This window comes from Pongo pygmaeus, chromosome X, assembly GCF_028885625.2.
Source record: "Pongo pygmaeus isolate AG05252 chromosome X, NHGRI_mPonPyg2-v2.0_pri, whole genome shotgun sequence".
NCBI classification, from domain to species: domain Eukaryota; kingdom Metazoa; phylum Chordata; class Mammalia; order Primates; family Hominidae; genus Pongo; species Pongo pygmaeus.
The window spans coordinates 123,268,781-123,287,855 of record NC_072396.2 but is presented as its reverse complement, the minus strand read 5'-3'; the positions used below and the strand labels follow the sequence as shown (position 1 = coordinate 123,287,855).

At 42.0% G+C, this 19,075-nt stretch overlaps 1 protein-coding gene across 1 annotated transcript in view; it reads left to right on the top strand.

Moving 5' to 3' along the window:
• Nucleotides 1-2,622: 2,622 nt before the first annotated feature.
• Nucleotides 2,623-19,075, top strand: part of KIAA1210 (KIAA1210 ortholog) — a 48,845-nt gene continuing 32,392 nt past the window's right edge. The window contains exons 1-3 of the mRNA XM_063660171.1: nt 2,623-2,759; nt 6,287-6,357; nt 13,325-13,493. Of these exons, the coding sequence (XP_063516241.1) occupies nt 6,297-6,357; nt 13,325-13,493 (230 nt within the window). The 5' untranslated portion in view covers nt 2,623-2,759; nt 6,287-6,296. The remainder of the gene's footprint in view (nt 2,760-6,286; nt 6,358-13,324; nt 13,494-19,075) is intronic.

Genomic DNA, 19,075 nt, shown 5'->3' with positions numbered 1-19,075 from the left:
CATGGTCACTGTTCTCAAGGTGATATCAACTATGACAAGAGGTATGCGCAAAGGTCTGAGAGCATGGGGCATGGGTGACCGGTACCTTTGAGCTGGGTCTTGAAGCATATGTGTAATTTCAAGGATGTGGGAATTAGAGGGAAGATGTTCCAAGCCAAGTGCACAACCTGTGCGGAACACAGAGAAAACAAAAGAACATGGTGATTCTGGGAGGTCAGAGCATGGGGGTGTGAGTCGGGGGTGGGCTGCTGGGAGACTGGACCCCCTCCAGTGGGCAGAGAACACCAGATTGCAGAGGGCCTTGAGTGTTAAGAACTTGGCTTTTATCTTGCAGGCAGCAGGAAGCTGGTGGACAAGTTTAAGCAGGGGAGGCTCATGGTTATATTTCAGAGAGAACACTGTGCCTTTTTTGAGATTGTGAGGTGACTGTAGCTTTTTCTAAATATCATAAATAAAAGTATAGCTCAGAGGAGGCAGCCCCAAGGTCACTACCAATGAATCATGGTATGATTAAGGAACAAATTTATTTTAAATTTATATTAGCCATAATGAGGCACGTGAAAGAAATATATAGTGATGCCTCTAAAAGGAGATACTTGGGAAGGAAAGCTTTGTTTAATAAGATCAGCTTGTGGGGGCAAAAGGACAGAAAAGGCGGTGGCTGGAAAGCAGGAAGAGGCAGCGTTTCTTTTATTGAAACCTCTTTCTCCATGAGGGTCCAGACCTAGCCCAGCTGAATGGGGCTCCACACTCACGGTTCACGTGGCTAGGATATCTAGGAAAAGGCTCTTTGTATCAAGGGAAAGAGGGGTCCAAGAGTGCTTGATTCTGTACAAGTGAATAACCCAGGGCTGGGAGGGAAGACAGGTCTTGCTAAACTGGAAAACAAGGGGGTTCTTCTGCTAGGACAAGTCTTCCTCTGCCCCCTATAGCATGCCTCTGTGTCTGAAGAAATTTCTGACCACAAAGGTGGTTCTTTGATAGGAACCACTTTTTATTTTAATAATATATTTTACTTAACCCAATATAACCACCATATTATGATTATTTCAACATATAATGACTATAAAAATAATATTAATGATATATTTTACATTATTTTTGTTCACACTAAGCTGCCACATCAGCTGCATCAGCCTCCTGCTCCAAACCCCCCAGTGACTTGCCATCAGGCTCAGAGTAAAATCCACAAAGGTGGATTTTATTGAATTTTTCAATAAAAAATTGAAGAATTTTTTTTCTTTTATTGAATTTATGCATTCATTCAACAAACATTTATTGAGTGCCTGCTATTCCCCTGACACACCACATCTGATCCAACAGTAAATCTTTTGCCTCTTTCATTCTAGGCACCATTCTGGGTCCTGGGAGATTCAATGATGATCAAAATAGACAAGGCCCCTGACCTTATGGAATTTACATTCTAGTTGAGGAGATAGACAAGAAACTAGTAATTAACATAGAATATAATTTTAGGCAGCAGTGAGGGCTATGAAGATGTTAATAAAGAATAATTGGCCTGGCACAGTGGCTCACGCCGGTAATCCCAGCACTTTGGGGGGCCGAGGTGGGCAGATCACCTGAGGTCGGGAGTTCGAGACCAGCCTGACCAAGATGGAGAAACCCTGTCTCTACTAAAAATACACAATTAGCAGGACGTGGTGGATCATGTCTGCAATCCCAGCTACTCGGGAGGCTGAGGCAGGAGAGTTACTTGAACCCCGGGGGCGGAGGTGGCAGTGAGCCAAGATCGTGCCATTGCACTCCAGCCTGGGCAAAAAGAGTGAAACTCTGTCTCAAAAAATAAATAAAAAATGAAAAATAAATATAAAAAGAATAATGGGATGGAGAGAGAGTGGGAGCATTTTAACCAGGATGATCATGGACGTGCTCTCTGGGGGAAGTAACATTGGATGCTTGAATGCTGCAAGAAAGCCAGCCATGCAACTATGTGGGAAAAGAGTCCTCCAGGCAGAGAAAGCAGCAAATGCAAAGATCCTGAGATTGAAAGGGGGCATTACCAGGAGGCCCAGTGAGGCTAGGTGAAGGGATGAAGTAGGGGGGTAGCGGGTTTGGTGATCAGTGGAGCATGGGGGTGGGCTTGCATCACATAAGACCCATGGTAAGGGGCTGGGATTTTACTCTGAGCTTGATGGGAAGCCGCTGGGGGTTTGGAGCAGGAGGCTGATACAGCTGATGTGGCAGCTTATTGTGAACAAAAACAATGTAAAATATACCATTAATATTATTTTTATAGTGACTATATGTTGAAATAATCATAATATGGTGGTTATATTGGGTTAAATAAATTATTAAAAGCAGTCTCACCTGTTTCTTTTTTCTTGTTAAAAATGTAGCTACTAGAAAATTGAAAATACGTGGCTTGCAATTCTGCTCAGGTTAACTTTTCTATTTAATGGTGAGGTTCTAGGAAGTGACTGTAGACAAAGAAGAGAGCCAAGGACAGAGCCCTGCAGTGCTACATTTCAAAATCAGGGAGAGGAGAGAGATCCAGCAAAGGCGACCCAGAAGGAACAGCCAATAAGGTAGGAGGAAAATTAAGGGAGTGTAGTGTTCTGGAAGACAAGTGATAAAATTATTCAAAAAGAAGGGCATGGCCAATCACGTCAGATGCTGCTGAAAGTTAAAGGAACTGGTGGATTCAGCAAGCGCAGTGCTGGTGGACTGGCTTGGAAGCAGTTCAGTTTGGAAGCCTGATTGGAGAGCTCATGAGAATAGAAAGTGAGGACATAAAGGCAGTAAGTATAGATAACTTTTTAAAGAGTTTTACTTTAAAGAGATGCAGAGGAATGGGATGGTAACAGCAAGAGAATTTGAACTCAAGGGGAGGTTTGTGTTTTGCTGTAGTTGCTGGGTTGTTTAGGAGAGGAGACAGTTCCACATGTCCAGTTGGACTGGCTGATGGTGGTGTTGTCAACAGAGTGCCTGCTAAAAGCCTCAGGGCTTTTAGGATTTCGTTGGGGAAATAAGGCAAGTATGCTACAAAGAATTTCAGATAGGACAGTCTAAGCTCAAGGGTTGAATGCAATGATTCTATTAGTGCTCTAAAAGTTCAGATGCAGCCAAGATGCCCTCTTTCTTTGTTCTCCCTCGTCTTTCATATTTTTCTCTTCAGTGTTTTTTTTCCATTTCTATCTTCTACACTTGACAGTGGTAGGTCAATGGCAATGTTAGCCTACCATGGCCCCACATTTTGGTTAACGGGCTTTTTGCCCACAGGCTTCTCTAAGATAGTTTATTTCCCCAATGTCTAAAAAGGCTTCTAAAGTGGCAGGGGTGGGGGTGCTGCTGTGTTTATTAAGATGGCCAGGAACTTACCAGTGACACAAACTCCTCCTGTTCTCCCTCTGAATTTCCTAAGAGCTTTTGAATTTTTTTTTTTTTTTTGAGACAGGTTCTCACCCTGTCACCCTGGCTGGAGTGCAGTGGCATGATCTTGGCTCACTGTAGCCTTGACCTCCCAGGCTCAAGCGATCCTCTCACCTCAGCTTCCTGAGTAGCTGGGACTACAGGCATGCACATTCAGCTAATTTGTTTTGTATTTTTTCTAGAGACAGGGTTTTGCCATGTTGCCCAGGCTGGTCTCAAAGCCCTGGGCTCAAGCAGTCCACCCACCTTGGCCTTCCAAATTGTTGGGATTACAGGTGTGAGCCACTGTGTCCAGTCAGATGTTGAATTTTCCTTCCTCTTTGCTCCTGCCAGATCTCCAGATCTTGGAAAACTAGCAGAGACAGGAATGCCAAGGGCAAAGCCATTCATTCTGGGACAATGCATTGGTGTGTAAATCCATTGATGTGGGCTCTCCTGATGGTCTGCATATGATAAGAAAGGCGGTGTGGTTATTGGAGTGGAGAGGGTGTGTGTGTGCATGTGTCCCCGTGTGTGTGTGTGTTGAGGGGGGTAATTATTGATCACTGTGTGGGCCTGGGACTCAGTCATCTTTAGGCAGAATTGTAATATTAACTCATAAAAGTTGAGTGACTTAAAATATCAATACCTTTCAGCCAGGAACATACTTGTCGTTGAACAAATTGGGTTTATTACTTGTGGCAGTGAGGGGGAATTGTGGGGAACCACAGGGCATCTCACTAAGTGGGTCTGAAGCAATCTTGACACCACAGCCCTGTCAGTTCTCATGGTGATTTGGAATCTTTTGCTCTCCAAGGCTTCAGTCACTCTGGCTATGTGAACTCTCAAGTTCTCCTTAGCCTTAGAGCCTGTGGTCACCACCCCCGCCCCCCGGCCCCCCACCTCTGGAGATGCATCAGGGGTTTACAGCTAGAAAGCAGGACAGGATGGGCCTGAAGCCCACCCATGAAACAGCAATGGCAGCATAGCTATGTCTGGGAACAGAGCAGATCTGGAGTGGCAAGGGGATTCTAGAATCTACTTAACCCCACTTTACAATAGTTCATTCAGTTACATCAAGACCTCAAGGAGAGTTATCATAGGGGCAAAGTCTCTGCTTGCTTTTCTATGGCCTTCTGGCACAGATGAATATAGCACCCTTTCTCTGGGTTATGGTGCTCCTCAGATCTCCCTCCCACCTCACCCCCACCCCCCACACAAACTTTCATCAAGAATGAAAGCATTGGGACAGGCACAGTGGCTCATGCCTGTAATCCCAGCACTTTGGGAGGCCAAGGCAGGGGAATCAGTTGAGTTCAAGACTAGTCTGGGCACATAGTGAGACCCTATCTCTCCAAAAAAAAAAAAAAAAAAAAAAAAAAAAATATATATATATATATATATATATATGTATATGTGTGTATATACATTAGCTGGGCATGGTGGAGCACGCCAGTAGTCCCAGCTGCTATGAAGGCTGAAGTGGGAGGATCTCTTCAGCCAAGGAGGTTGAGGCTGCAGTGAGCTATGATTGCACCACTGCACTCCAGCCTGGGCAACAGAGCAAGGCTCTGTCTCTAAAAATAATGTCAGCATTGATTTCTAAAAGTTTGATTATCAACCGGCATGCTTCCTTAGAAGCATGACATGGAGTGAGTTATGGGAGAATTATCCTTTTCATGATCACTTTGGTTGTTTCCCGTTTTTAACTATTTGAAACAGTGCTGTGATACACATTCTTGTATGTATATTATTGTGTGCAAGTGTGACTATTTATCTATAAGGTAATGTTCGAGAAGTGATGTTCCTGGATCAAAAGGTATGTGCATTTTAGATTTTGATAGGTACTGCCAAATTGCTCTTTAGAGAGTTAGAACTACTTACTCCAGAGTGCATGAGAGTCCCTATTTTTTCCCACCTTCGTCAGCAATGCAATATCATCCAAATTAAGGATTTTGACAATCTGATAGATGACAATACTTATTTGATATGTTTATTTCTATTTCTTTAATTATTAGTAGGACGGAGCCTCTTCATATGTGATTATTTGTATTTCTTTTTCTGCTAACTGCTTTGTAGTCTTTGTCCCTTTTAGACCAAGTTGTTTGTCTTTTATTGATTTATATGAGCTCTTTATAAATTAAGAAATTTGGCCCTTGTATCTGTCATATTTGTTGCTAGTATTGTTTTCTAGTTTGTCATTCTTTTATTGACTTATTTTTTTTCCACAAGTTTCACTTTTTTTTTTTTTTTGAGACAGGGTCCTGCTCTGTCACTCAGGCTAGAGTGCAGTGGCATGATCATGGCTGACTACAGCCTCAATCTCCTGGGTTCAAGTGATCCTCCTGCCTCAGCCTTTCTGGTAGCTGGGACTACAGGCACATGCCACAATGCCCAGCTATTAAAAAAAAATTTTTGTAGAGATGAGATCTTGCTATATTGCCCAGCCTCAACTCAAACTCCTGTGCTCAAGTGATCCTCCTGCCTTTGCCTCCCAAAGTGCTGGGATTACAGGCATGAGCCACTGTACCCGGCCTGAAATTTTCATGTAGTCAGATGTTTCAGTCTTTTCTTTATGGCTCTGTGTGTTTATCAAAACAATTTTGTCTCCCTGGGCACACCCGTGAATAGTAATAGGCGTCCAAAGTTACAAAAAACATCCTCCCAGCCCTAAGCAAGACATTCTCTGTGTCTACGTATTTGCCTATTCTGGACATTTTATGTAAATGGAATCATTTGGAATCATTGTCTTTTTTAAAGGAAGGATAATTCTCTGTAATGGCAATTCCATTTGTATATGTTTTCTAGGCTATTTTAAGAATATAACTGAAGGATAAGGGGTAGGGTGAAAGGATTGCCTTACGCCCTGAATATCAAATGAGGATCTTTTGCTTTTTTGCTTTGTATTTTATTTTAGTCATCCTACAATGGCTGAATCACTAAGTGAAATTTCTGACAGTCTGGATGTTCTGGAGGCTGGTGATGAGGGTAAGTAACCCAATAAAACTTTGATAACCAGAATTAGATTTGTTTACTGTGTTTATTTAGCTCCTAGGACAAAGAAGCAAGGCACAAGAAAACAAGTTCAGATCATTAGACTCAGTCACGTTTACTTTTCGATTTTCTAATTTCTTCTTTGGCACCTCCAACTCTGATAGTCAAAGATTTGCCTGAGGTCCTGCAATCTTCTTTGAAAATGGTTACCAGGTTTTACTTACTAAGGCTTTTTCTGCTTCATCAGAAAAAACCAATCAGAACAGACCATGATCTGACAAATTCAGCTGAGGTTTTGCTGTAGATAGTAATTCAGATCTAAGCAAGAGATTAATTTGTTGAAGAGTAAAAGGAGGTAGAAACAAAAGATGCCTCCATAGGCTTCTGTTAAATAGGATTAAATTTACAAAAATTCTCTTTGGCAAAACTTACTCGTGTATCCATTGCCTAAATTGCAGCACAATCTATGAGTGATAGGTGATCATGCATGGAATAATTAGAAAGGGAGGCAAATGTCACTAAACAATGATAAGCTTTACACACACACACACACACACACACAATAAAAAGGAACTCATAAGATGCAATGTGAGACATTGAGTGTAAAGACAGAATTGAATTGAACAGTTCTTTGGGTTGTTCTTCCATTCTTTTGCTGAGTTTTCTTTAGTGGTGTATGGTACAGAAAACTTTGTCTGGAAGAACAGAGGGGAGCCTCCTTGTGGCTTCCTGGAGGCCTGGCTTCACACATGATGTGGGGCAGGGGATGCTGAGAGCCTGATCACGGATTCTTAATGGCCGCGCTTGGGTCTTCTTCATCTCTGTGTTATCACTGTTTAGTATTGTGTCTCAGAGAGAGAGAGAGAGAGAGACAGAGAGAAAAAGAGAGAAAGAGATTAGGCACTCCAAAATATTTAATGAATGAATGAATGAATAAATGAGTGAAAGGCCTTCTCACCAAAGCAAACCCAACTACCAAACCAACTGACTTTTTGGATATGAACTAAACAGATGCCTACAAAAGAAGGTGGCAGCACAGTACATCTTGATGAAGAGTGGTAGCGACGAAATGCCTTTTCTCTGTTCTCGTTTGTTTTTTGTTTGTTTTTTTGTAAGACCAAATATTTGAGTACGGTTTTAGAAGTTTTAGAACTAGTCAGGGCTGGCCAGAGAATAAGGTGGCTGTTGGGAGGTTAAAGGGAAGAAAGTTTAGTTAGAAATGTTTTCTTTCCAGCCGGGTGTGGTGGCTCACGCCTGTAATCTCAGCACTTTGGGAGGCCGAGGTGGGTGGATCACTTGAGGTCAGGAGTTCAAGACCAGCCTGGCCAACACGGTGAAACCCTGTCTCTACTAAAAATATTTTTAAAAATTAGCCAGGTGTGGTTGCAGGCGTCTGTAGTTCCAGCTACTTGGGAGGCTGAGGCAAAAGAATCACTTGAAACTGGGAGGTGGAAGTTGCAGCGAGCCGAGATCGCGCCACTGTACTCCAGCCTGGGCTACAGAGCAAGACTCCATCTCAAAAAAAAAAAAAAAAAAATGTCGGGTGCGGTGGCTCATGCCTGTAATCCCAGCACGTTGGGAGGCCTAGGCGGGCAGATCATGAGGTCAGGAGATTGAGACCATCCTGTCTAACACGGTGAAACCCTGTCTCTACTAAAAATACAAAAAATTAGCTGGGCGTGGTGGCGGGCGCCTGTAGTCCCAGCTTCTTGGGAGGCTGAGACAGGAGAATGGCGTGAACCCGGGAGGTGGAAGTTGCAGTGAGCCGAGATTGCATCACTGCACTCCAGCCTGGGTGACAGTGCGAGACTCCGTCTCAAAAAAAATAATAATAGATAAAAATTAAAAAAAATAAATTTCTTTCCAAGCAGCAATGCAAGAGAACAAAGTCATCATTATGCGATGTATTTTAAAAGCTCATTCAGTTCAATTCGGATGGGCTGCCTGTATGCATGGTGGATAAGCAAATATACAACTTAGAGGCAACCATTTCTCATTAGATTTAGCTGTGTTTTCTTCTCTGGAGAAAAAACAGCCTTCAATGAGCTGTTTTCTGGCATGTGACACACTGCAGACCCTGACTGGATGAGTATGTTGAAAGCTACTTGCTGCTTGGGAATGCATAGTCTTTGGGCTTAGACAGGGAAATCAGTGGCTTTGTTATAGAAGTCCAGACAGTTGTCAGCTCTCAGCTGTCAGCTCACTGACTGCAACTGCTGTACCCTGTGATGGCATAAGTTACCCAGTGTGTAGGTGACCTATATAAACATTGCTGGGTACAAATGTGAGTTTTTACCCATACCTGCTGTCTAGATCTCTCTACCCTTTGTGCTTTTCATAGATTTTGAAAAACAGCCTGTGGAGGGCTCAGCTGCTGGTGATTTAAAGGTGCCCCCACCACACTTTAAAAAAGAAAACTTCAAAGGACAAATTTATAGACTTGAATATATGGCAACCATCTCAGATTCCATTAGGGTTTCAAAAGCAACATAGCACATGGACAGTACCCAGCTTTGTATCTCACTTCCAGGGCTGAGACCAGGGCTTGTCTTCATTCATGGGATAGCGGGGATGGGGGTGTTGGATACAGTTAGGGGTAGGGCAGTCTCCTAATGGAAAGCAGGTTGAAGACATAGACCCTTGCTACTGACATTGTATGTCTGGCAGTGGGTTGTCACAAAGGCCGTATCCAGCTTTCAAGCCACTGACCTAGAGCAACAGCAGCCAACCTACCATGTTGGGCATTTACCATCTCTCCATGTCTCCCCAGCTCCCTGCTAACAAAGCTATACCACCACCACACTCAGAGCCACACTACAGGATGGAATGGAACATTCTTTTCCTTCTAGGGTCCATGGTTAAAAGAGACACCCATTGCTTTAGCTATTTTTGAATCTTTGCAGGAAAATAAGTTGTTTCTGCCCAGAAAAGAATGGAAAATTGGGGGGAAATTGGACTATATGCATACTTAACTTTCAGCACCTGTTACTGTTCCAAAGTCGCTAGTCATTTTGTTAATTTAGGAACATAAAAATGTGTCAATGTACAATTTTGCTGCTCATACAATGATTATGTTTGTTGAATTCATTATTACAGCCTAAATAGTTTATTAGACATGTTTTTATCCAGTTATTCAGTGTTTATAGATTGTGTCACAAATGGAGCTATTAGCTGCTGACTCTCTTCTCCCTGTCTTTGCTGGATTATTAGAAGGAGGTTTGCAACTCAGATTCCCTAGCTTTGCTTTCCTCCCTTCCACTATGGGATTTTGAAGCAAGAGGGGCAACAATTGCTGTGTTTCTAAATCTTCTGAGCATAAAGTTGTTCCCCTTTCAGAAGGCCAGAATGAGATCCACCTGTCAAGAATCAATAAATCGTTCTGTCAAGAATCAATAAATCGTCTGGGCACAGTAGCTCATACCTGTAATTCCGGCACCTTGAGAGGCAGAGGTAGAAGGATCTCACTTTCTTGCCCAGGCGAGAGTACAGTGGCATTGTCATAGCTCACTGCAGCTTCAACCTCCTGGGCTCAAGAAATCCCCCTGTTTCAGCCTCCTGAGTAGCTGGGAGTACAGGCACTAACCACTACCCCCAGCTAATTTTTTTTCTTTTCTTTTCTTTTCTTTTTTTTTTTTTTTTTTTTTTGAGATGGAGTCTCGCTCTGTCACCCAGGCTGAGAGTGTAATGGCTCGATCTGGGCTCACTGCAAGCTCCGCTTCCCGGGTTCGTACCATTCTTCTGCCTCAGCCTCCCAAGTAGCTGGGACTACAGGCACCCGCCACCACGCCCAGCTAATTTTTTGTATTTTTAGTAGAGATGGGGTTTCACCGTGTTAGCCAGAATGGTCTTGACCTCCTGACCTCGTGATCTGCCCGCCTCGGCCTCCCAAAGTGCTGGGATTACAGGCATGAGCCACCGCTCCCGGCCTTTTTTATTTTCAATACAGATGAGGTCTGGCTATGTTGATCAGGCTGGTCTCGAACTCCTGAGCTCAAGCAATCCTCCTGCCTTGGCTTCCCAAAGTGCTGGGATTACAGGTGTGAGCCACCATGCCCAGCGTTAAATATTTTATTATTGTAGAAATTATTTTTTTCTGAAAACATTTTTAAAAGGGATCTTGGAGAAAATATACATTTCCTATTTCATTTTCATTTTTTATTCTTTCTCTCTTTAGGTAGAATTGCCAAGTTTTCCTAACCATGCCCCTATATAGGCAAATTCTAGTAGATAAGAAATTGCCCAAGTCATCCAAAACAGAAATTACTTAAGCAGCAATTATCAAGCAAACAGTTCTATAATCTTTCGTTGCTCTACTCCATGCTGGCTTCTGCCTCCAATTATGCATATTGTACAGTTCACTATTCAGTTACAGATATGGGGCTGCTTCTAATGAGGTAGAATTGAATCCAGCCCTGATAAGTAATTACTGAGTCCCTAACACTAGCTCATATTTATTGAGCACTTACTACATGCCAGATCATATGCTAAGCTCTTTACCTATGTCATCTATAATTTGCATCAACTCCTTATAAGGGCCAGTGTTTAAACTATAGTATGCTGAAGGATGACTCTGTTCAGTGGTCTCAAGTCAAAGGAAGTGACAAGCCGTGTTGGTATTCTGCGCTCCCCAGTGGACATAGCTGTTACTGCATGCCTTGCACTGTGCTAGTTGCTAAGGGGGATGTTAAGGAGGGCTTGCCTACAGCCTTGATGTAGGGGCAGTAGCTAAGACATAGGGAGCTATAACTTATTTCTTTCTCACGGATACCCAGAACATGGTAAGTACTTGACCTTAATAAATATTTGTTGAATAGATGAATGAACGAATGAATGAGTGAGCAGGCTAAGAACATTCAGATGCGAAACGTTTGATGCTAACAGCCAAGTTTTAGGTGTTCAGAAGATAGAGAGAAGCATGAATTTCACTGATTGGTGGGAAACTAGACTTAAGGCAGGCCTTGAAGTTTAGGAACCTTTACCCTGGCAGGTTCAGGAGTAATCGGTGCACAAAGAGGTCATAGCATTTCAGAGCTAAAGGAACTCTAGTTCAGCATTTCTCAAAGTGTTTTTTGCCAGACATTCTGCTTACGCACATTAAGAGATAATATTGTTGCCTGGTTTCTTGGAACTTCACCATATACATAACCATTTTGAAGTTTCAGAAAGGTTTTGTTGAAAAGCAAGCTACTGAACTTTGTCTAATCCAGAATTTTCCAGATTGACTGGACTACGGATCCCTTTCTCATACAACAAACCTTATGAGCATCCCTCTGAACACACTTTGGAGATGCTGATCAGGTGCAATCCTTTAATTTTCCTGCTGAGTCCCAGAGAGGTTGAGTGACCTACTCCAGGTCACAGAGCTAACTGATAGTGAATTCAAGCCTAGGATTCCAGAATTTTCTGACTCTTGGATGGTGCTTTCCATTACACCATTAAGCCTTTCATGATGGCTGCTGCATTGGCAACTCCCTTGTCTGGACCCTTCATTGCCAGCACCGAATTGCTGTGCTGATGAGACCTTCTGGAGACCAGACAGTTGAGACCTGGAATGAGACAACTTAGTTGGCACTTGTTGCATGTGAAATCAATAAGAGCTAATTCCTTCCCTCTGAAGAATGCAGCATTAGCCCTCTCCCCCTTCTCCCCTTTAGTTTCTTAATAAGCACAATAAAGACATATGTGCTTATTAAGAAACTAAAGAGGCCCAGCACGGTGGCTCATGCCTGTAATTGTAGCACTTTGGGAGGCCAAGGCGGGTGGATTACTTGAGCCCAAGAGTTCGCGTTTGAGACTAGAACTCAACTCTAGTTCTAGAACTCAACTCTAGTTTCTAGAGCGTTGTCTCTACAAAAAATAAAAAAAATTAGCCAGGTGTGGTGGTGCGTGCCTATAGTCCCAGCTACTGGGGACGCTGAGGTGCGAGGATCGCTTGAGCCCAGGAGGTGGAAGTTGCAGTGGGCCATGATCACGCCATCGCACTCCAGCCTGGGTGATAGAGTGAGGCTCTGTCTCAAAAAAAAAAAAAAAAAAAAAAAAAAAAAAAAAAAAGTAAAGCCCAAACAGACAGTACCTTAAGGGCATTTAAAGCTCACACTCCTCACTGCTGCCCTGGTAATTATTATAGATAGAGCAAACTCTCATTTATCTGCATGTGCAAAGGACAGCAGCCCTGTAGATAATCCAAAGCAATTGGCAAGAGTTGAAGAACACACACAATGATCATCTCTCTCACACACACACACACACACAGACACTCCTTGAAAAACTCTTTGGTATCTGATTTTGACATGCCTTTTACACAGACAGCTTCTTCGCCTGGGCAGCTCTTTCTTCCTTCTGATTCCCGGCCATCTCCCTTTCTCATAAATTCCTTCCTCAAGGAAGTGTTCCTGGACTGCACTAACCAACCGCACTCACTCTTTGGGTCTGCATCCTTTGAGCACGCAGGCTGGGAAGTACCAACTGCCACTTAGACTTGGATTTCTAAGGATTCTGAAGTGTTTTTCACATTTGGGAGCTTGGCTCTCCTATTGGATTGCAATGACTTCAGCCACTGGGGTAGAGTCAGGGGAGTACTAAGTGCTTTCATTGTCTCAATCATTGCTTCACATGAATGAACTTCTTAGGACAAAGAAAGAGGTGTATATGTTAATAGCTGAAATTGAGAGGAAAGTGAATTCCTAGTGAGTTTGACCTGAATAGCGGCTGCCCAGAGATCACAAGCTGTGGCCTGGGCTTCTGCTTTTACCAGTAACTCAGACACTTTGTTACTCAGTTATTAAGGGGATGACTAATCAAATGAATGTTGAAGGGTGCTGTCAGCATTGGGGTTGAGTCCAAGCTCTGCAGGCCACCTGAGTGGGATCATGGTCCTCGTTCCTCCCATGAAGTCTCTATTTCCTCTCCTGTCTTCCCTTCTACCATCACACTCTGCCTCATTTTCATTTTTCACTTCCAGGAAAGAAGAAATGCAAATTTAAAGCCCTTAAGAGCTTTTTTGGTAAGAAGAAGAAAAAAGAAGCCGAAGATACCCAGGAAGAAGAAATGCTGGAACTGAGCTTGTCCAGCAGCAACATTAACATCTCTTCTCTGCAGCCCATTTGGGAAAATCAACCAACTAAGGCCAGGTCAGCTCAGATGCGGTGGAGAGTGATGGGGACAGGGGAAGAGGCAGGCAGTTGGATCTAGGTCACCTTTCAGCAGCCAAATCACCAGGGACACCAAGAGTCCCCACCTGTGGGGGCCAGGCTTGCAGCCATTGCCAGTGCAGTCATGTCTGGGGGAGGGGGGTGGTGCTTTTCTCTGTGTGCATATGCATGTTTGTTGTCTGAGCTGCACAGCTCAGTAGGTTGGAGCATGGCAAATGCATACCCCACTTCCCAAGAGCACTGAATAAGAGGGTGCAGATATTTAGGGAAGCCCTGCCTGTCGCAACTAAAATAACTTGAGATGTGGGGCCTGCAGCCAATGAGGAGCTGAAGGCCTGTCTGATCTGGTAAGAAGGGCCTACATCATTCAGGAGGCTTGGTCTGGTTTGCTTGCCTGGCTCTCAGACTGCAGATCTAGTCAAGATCTCATAACAAGTGATGAAAACCTCATATAGTAAAGCTATCTAGCTGGAAGTGGGGTGGGTCATGAGCATGAGATCACTGTGTTGCTGTAAAAACACACATGCGAGCAAACAACCCAGATCCCTTTCTCCCTCCATCTCAGGAGACTAGGGGAAATGCTATAGTCACAGGAGGCATGGGGAAGACTGTTTACAGCTATCACTGCCACCACTATTCAGATATTCATCTACAGTGCCCAAATTTCCACATCCTATTGTGCTATCTGGACACCTAGGATCCCCAGCTGTCTCTGGATCAATCAGATCCCCCTCTATGAAGTTCTGCTTAGGCCTGTTCTCCTGGCCTTAAATGCCAGACTTATCTGGACTCCCCACAGAGCTCACCGGTCCTGCTGCCCATTCCAACCAGGCAAAGCCTTGAGGGAATGAGGCAGTTAGCTGACATGTTATACTGTCCCCAATACCTCCCCCAATACGTTCTATAACATAATGGCCTGATAGTTATCATATATGGCTCCTTAAGAACAACCTTCATGAGTGCATCCAGTGTGAGGAATTTCAGGTAGTCTTGCTGGGAGTAGGGGAGACGGTTTTGAAAGAAGGGCTTATGTAGTACCTCACAAGTAATACTATTATAGCCCATTGCCTTGCAGTGTTCAGTAAGACTAAGACTAGCCCTGCTAAAACCCAGGGGCAGGTCGGGGAGGGGCATTCAGGTTTACTATCTCTGCTAAAGTTCTACGTTTCTCCCTTTTACTTGTTCCTTCCTTTCCAGAAGTGTGTGTGCACGTGAACCTGAGAGAGAGAGAGAGAGAGAGAGAGAAGGGGGAGTTTTTTTTGTGTGCAAGGAAATTCAAAGAATATAACTTAGGGGGCCTGAAGGTCACCCCTGATCTCAGTCTTCTGTTTAATGTGCTAGGGGAAGAAACCCTGGAAAATGTCACTCCGGAGAAGGGAGATCAGCTTTTTTCATTCACTGAAGCAATCAATCATAACGAAACTTATGACCAGCCTTCCCCTGGCCTGTACCATAGGACCAGCATCTATTTCCAAGACTGTATTAAGCTGTATCTGATGGAATGGACAAATCCTGTTCCTTCATTTGATTTCTTAATAAATGCTGTTGTAATAATATACTTCACTGCCCTGAATTAAGGCTGAGATTTTGTTTGGGAGTTTTTATTTTTATTTTTATTTTCGCCTCCAGGGAACAGATCAATGAGCACTAGATATGCTAAGTGGACAAGAGTTTTCATTTCTGACAGACTTGGCCACAACTGGTGCTAATTTAATCTTTTGATCAGGGGGGGCTTGGCACTATAGAGCCAATTCAACAGTTTCACTCTGGTTAATGCACAGCGTGGAAATGAGAGACATTTCTAAGCCCACTCATAGCCCAAGATCTCCTCTCAGTTTTTCTGCAAAAAGCAGAGGAGGCAAGGTAGTCACAGATGCTACACTGGTTCTGAACCTGATTTGAGCCAGTAGATCATAGAGCAGCAGTGAATGAAAGCGTGTTATGTGTGCATACTGAGCATATGTGTGTATATAGAGATGTCTGGAAACATTACTCTCTCAATGCTGGGTCAATCATACATATGCCCATTAAGTGTTTATCTAGAGAGTCACAGTAATTTTCTAGAGAGTCACAGTAATTTTCTGCTGGACTGCTGTTTTATAAAGCAGACTACGTTGCTTCCAACACCAGGGCCACCTGGATAGCAGAGTTTTATAGGGGAAAGGTAAGTAGGAGTTTAGTAAAAAGTAGCAGACATCTCTCTCCTCTCCTCTGTTGTTGGCCCACAAGCCATCTTAGGGCGGGTTCTGTTTTAATCCCCATAACATGAGATTGTCCTTATAGTGTGTCATTATCAAATATATCCATATGAAGTCCCCACAGGCTCATAATGACAGGGCGGGTGCTAGCCCCACAATGCCCAAGCTGCTACTCTAGTTACCATTTGAAGATTTTTTTTAAAGTGCCAACATAAATGTATTGTTTTGTAATAAAGATAATAAGTACAAAAAGGGCATTTAAACATTTTTAAGTTTATTTTATCTGTTTTTAAACATTGCTATCCCTCCCTAAAAGAAACCCTGTACCAATTAACAGTTTTCCCCTAAATAACCACTAATCTACTTTCTGCCTCTATAAATTTGCTCATTTTGGATATTTCATGTAAGTAGAATCATACAAAGGTTGTTTCACTTAGTATGTTTTCACTTAGCATGTTTTCAAGAGTCGTTCATGTTGTAGCATATATCAGCTTACTTGCTTTTTTTCTTTTCTTCCTTTATTTTTTCGTGTCTAATCTCATCTTTTATATAAACATACACATTTTCTCCTACCTAACAGGAATAACTTTATCATTTAAAATTTTTATGTTTCTATATAACAGCTTTCTTGAAATATAATTCACATACTACAAAGTGCTACCTTTCAGTGTGTGCAGCTATCACTATTACCCAATTTTAGGACATTTTGTCACCCTAAAAAGAAATCCTGCACCCAGTAGCAGTCATTCTCCATTCCCCTCTCCTCTTTCAAACCACTGATCTGCTTTCTGCCTCTATGGATTTGCCTATTGTGAACATTTCACATGAATGAATTATACAATATGTGGCTATTTTTGACTGGCTTCCTTTCACTTAGTATGTTTTCAAGGGTCATTTATTTAAAATCATGCATCAAGAACTTGATTTCTTTTTTGGTAGCAGTTTTATTGAGATATAATTCATATATTATACAATTAAACCACTTAAATGGTAAAATTCAACATTTTTTGTAAATCCACAGAGTTGTACAATCATCATCATAATAAATTTTAGAACTTTTTCATCACCTCAAAAATAAACTCCTGTACCCATTGACCAGTCCTCCCTATTCAACCTTCCCCCGATGCCCGCCAGGCACTAGAAATCATTAATCTGCTTTCTGTCTCTGTGGATTTACCTATTCTGGACATTTCACATGAGTGGAATGTGATCTTTTCTTACTGACTTCTTGTACTCATTATAATGTTTTCAAGGTTCATTCATGTTGTAGCATGTATCAGAATTTCATCCTTTTTCTACTGACTGTCCATTGTATGACTATACCACATTTTATCCATTCATCAGTTAATGGATATTTGGGTTGTTTCCACCTTTTGGATATTGTGAATAATACTGCTATGAACATTTGTGTATAAGTTTTGGGGCAGGTATATGTTTTTATTTCTCTGGGGTATATACCTAGAAGTGGAATTGTTGGGTCAAATGGCCGTTATATATTTAACCTTTTGAGGCACTGCTAGACTGTTTTCCAAAGTGGCTGGACCATTTTAACACCAGCAGTGTATGGGGGCACCACTAGCAGTGTATGGGTGTTCCAATTTCTCCACAACCTTGCCAATGCTTGTTATTATCTGAATTGAATTTTTGATTCTAGCCATTCTAGTGGGTATGAAATGGCATCTCATTATGGTTTTGATTTGTGTTTCCTTGCCAACTGGTGATGTTGAGCATCTTTTTCATGTACTTGTTGGCCATTTGTATATCTTTGGAAAATATATTTGTATATCTTTCTTGTTTGGAGAAATGTCTATTCACATCATTTTTTTATTTTCTAATTGGACTATTTAAATTTTTATTATTGAATTCCTTAAGAATTCAATAAAAAGAATTCCTATTAGTAAGAAAGAGTTCTTTATATGTTTCAGATCCAAGACTTATAAGATATATAATTTGCAAATATATTCTTCCATTATGTAGTTCATCTTTTCATTTTCTTGCTAGTAACCTTTGATGCACGAACATTTTTAATTTTGATGAAATCCATTTGTATTAGTCCGTTCTCACTGCTATAAAGAACTACCTGAGACTGGGTAATTTATAAGGAAAAGAGGTTTAATTGACTCACAGTTCAATCATGGCAGAGGATAAAGGGGAAGCAAGGCACGTCTTACATGGTGGCAGTAGAGAGAGAGTGCAAGCAGGGAACTGCCACACACTTTTAAGCCATCAGCTCTCATGAGAACTCACTCACTATCACGAGAACAGCATGGGGGAAACTGCCCCCATGATCCAATCACCTTCCACCAAGTCCCTCCCTCAACATGTGGGGATTACAATTTGACATGAAATTTGAGTGGGGACACACAGCCAAACCATATCACTATTTATCTATTTATTTTTTCTTTTGTTACTTGAGCTTTTGGTGTCATATCTAAAAATCCATTGCCAAATCCAAGATCACAAAGATATACTCCTATGTTTTTTCTAATAATTTTATAGTTTTAGCTCTCATATTTAGGCCTTTAACCCATTTTTAGTTAATTTTTAAAATTACACTTTAAGTTCTGGGATACATGTGCAGAATGTGCAGGTTTGTTACATAGGTATACATGTGCCATGGTGGTTTGCTGTACACATCAACCCATCATCTACATTAGGTATTTCTCCTAATGCTATTCCTTCCCTAGCCCCCCACCCTTCAACAGGCCCCAGTGTGTGATGTACCCCTCCCTGTGTCCATGTGTTCTCATTGTTCAGCTCCCACTTATGAGTGATAACATGCGGTGTTTGGTTTTCTATTCCTGTTAGTTTGCTGAGAATGATGGTTTCCAGCTTCATCCATGTCCCTGCAAAGGACATGAGCTCATCCTTTTTTATGGCTGCATAGTATTCCATGGTGTATATGTGCCACATTTTCTTTATCCAGTCTATCACTGATAGGCACTTGGGTTGGTTCTAAGTCTTTGCTATTGTGAATAATGCTGCAATAAACATACATGTGCATGTGTCTTTATAGTATTTTTATATATGGTGTGAGATAAAGGTCCAACTTAATTCTTTTGCATGTGGATACCCACTTGCTCCAGCACCATATGTTGAAGAGACTGTTCTTTTTTCATTGAATAGTCTTGGCACCCTTGCTGAAAATCAACCATAGATGTATAGGTTCATTTCTGAACTCTCAACTCTATTTCATTGATCTATATGTCTATCTTTATGCTAGTGCTACACTGTCTTGATTACTGTAGTTTTATAGTAAGCTTTGAAATTGAAGTATAAGTTATCCAACTTTGTTCTTCTTGTTCAAGATTATTTTGGCTATTTGTGGTCCTTTGCATTTCACTATGAATTTTAAGATCAATT